This window comes from Nicotiana attenuata, unplaced genomic scaffold (assembly GCF_001879085.1).
Source record: "Nicotiana attenuata strain UT unplaced genomic scaffold, NIATTr2, whole genome shotgun sequence".
Taxonomy (NCBI): domain Eukaryota; kingdom Viridiplantae; phylum Streptophyta; class Magnoliopsida; order Solanales; family Solanaceae; genus Nicotiana; species Nicotiana attenuata.
Genome location: NW_017671480.1, coordinates 13114 through 14736, shown reverse-complemented (window position 1 = coordinate 14736; position 1623 = coordinate 13114). Strand labels below are relative to the sequence as shown.

The window sequence follows — 1623 nt, the reverse complement described above, 5'->3', positions numbered from 1 at the left end:
TATTATATACACAAAACATACATTTACCGATTATTAATTTGGGGGCGGCTATACTGTGTGGATTTCCTGGCAATAATTAACCCATGAAAACATTATCCCTTTCAAGTTTGAATCATTTATTAATTCAACCCATTTTAACTCGTCCAGTTCAATTTTGACTCGTCCAATTCAACTCATTTTGGCTCGTCCAATTCATTGCATCTAAAAGCTGGGCTGATTTGTAGTCCAAATTGACACACGAGAAAGTAGTCAAAATATTTATGAATACTTGTTTATTTGATATTTTATAGATAGCCATAGTAAAGAAAAAAGTCGATTTGGTAATTAAATAAATTAGAAGAAAGCAGAAAAAGAAGAACTTGGTAAGAATTGAACGGGTTGTGTTATAACCCGTTGCTCAATCCATTTTGATCAAGTCCATCAACTCAAGTTACGAGAGAATTTTTCATAAAGCACCATCTTTTAATCCTAATTAGCCATTTATAGATACCCTTTGCTATATTACGTTTTATAGATACCTTTTATGTTTTTATACAATGTATTTCATGTATTTAAGCTGTTGTATTCATTAATACAACAAAAAAAATAGGCGTAAAAACGGGAACTCCAGCTAAGTGTTATCTGTATTTAGTTGTATTCAAGCGCAATTAATGTGAAATACAGTAACGTTTTTGCGCAAATTCTGGGAACTTAAACTTGTTAAAAATGGAAGGAAATCAAATCACATGATAGTCTCCTAATTTAACTCAAAGAACTAAAACGAGTACACATTAATCTGTTCTGCTCAAAGAAAGCAACTCAGAAACGTGAAAAGAAGGAAAAACCAGAGCAACATCTGATCGAACTTCTTCAATTCTCTTCTCCTTTTTTTTCTATTGATACAAATTATATACAAAATAAGGTATAGTTGCTCTATACATATGGCAAGTTTAACAGTTTTGTTGCGTCATTCTGGCAAGTGGAACGATGAGGGCAATTATATCGATTTTTCAATTGAGGGAATAGTGATTAAGGAGTATGCCTCCTTAATGATCTAGTTGCTTCAATTTTCAATTCAACTGGTTATAGATTTGAGCTCTAAAGACCATTAAAATACAATACAAAGTAGAAGGAAATTGCACGCCAATGGAAATACACAATGATATGGGTTACAGAGTGTATGTAGAACTGAAAAAAGAGAACAGAGAATTTGGGATGTATCCTTTGTGCATAACAACTATCGAAAAAGAGCTTATATACGGAGGTAGTTTAAATCAAGGCGACATTATGCAAATAGACGAAGCATTTCAAAGGAACGGTTCCGATACAGATGATACACTGGCTATAGAATTTGTCAATTTAGGAGAAGCGATTGGAGTGTTCGAACTCCACAAGGATTTGATAATTTCAAAAACTATTCAAAAGGAGGTTATGGATGGACAAGTTTATAAGGATAAGGCTACATTGAAAGAGGTAATGGAGAATTATGCTATAGCTCAAAGGTTTCAATTCCGGGTTGATCGGTCTAATGCTGTCAGGTTTGCATGTATTTAAATTTTTGGTTCCTTTGTATTGTCCATTATTGATTCGCGCCGTTTGTTTAACGTAGTTGTATTTATGCATATTTGTGTTTTTCGTCCTGAT

At 33.1% G+C, this 1623-nt stretch overlaps 1 protein-coding gene across 1 annotated transcript in view; it reads left to right on the top strand.

The window, feature by feature from the left end:
• Window positions 1–1125: 1125 nt before the first annotated feature.
• Window positions 1126–1623, top strand: part of LOC109208559 — a 7632-nt gene continuing 7134 nt past the window's right edge. The window contains exon 1 of the mRNA XM_019371688.1: window positions 1126–1517. Coding sequence (XP_019227233.1) covers window positions 1126–1517 — 392 coding nt within the window. The remainder of the gene's footprint in view (window positions 1518–1623) is intronic.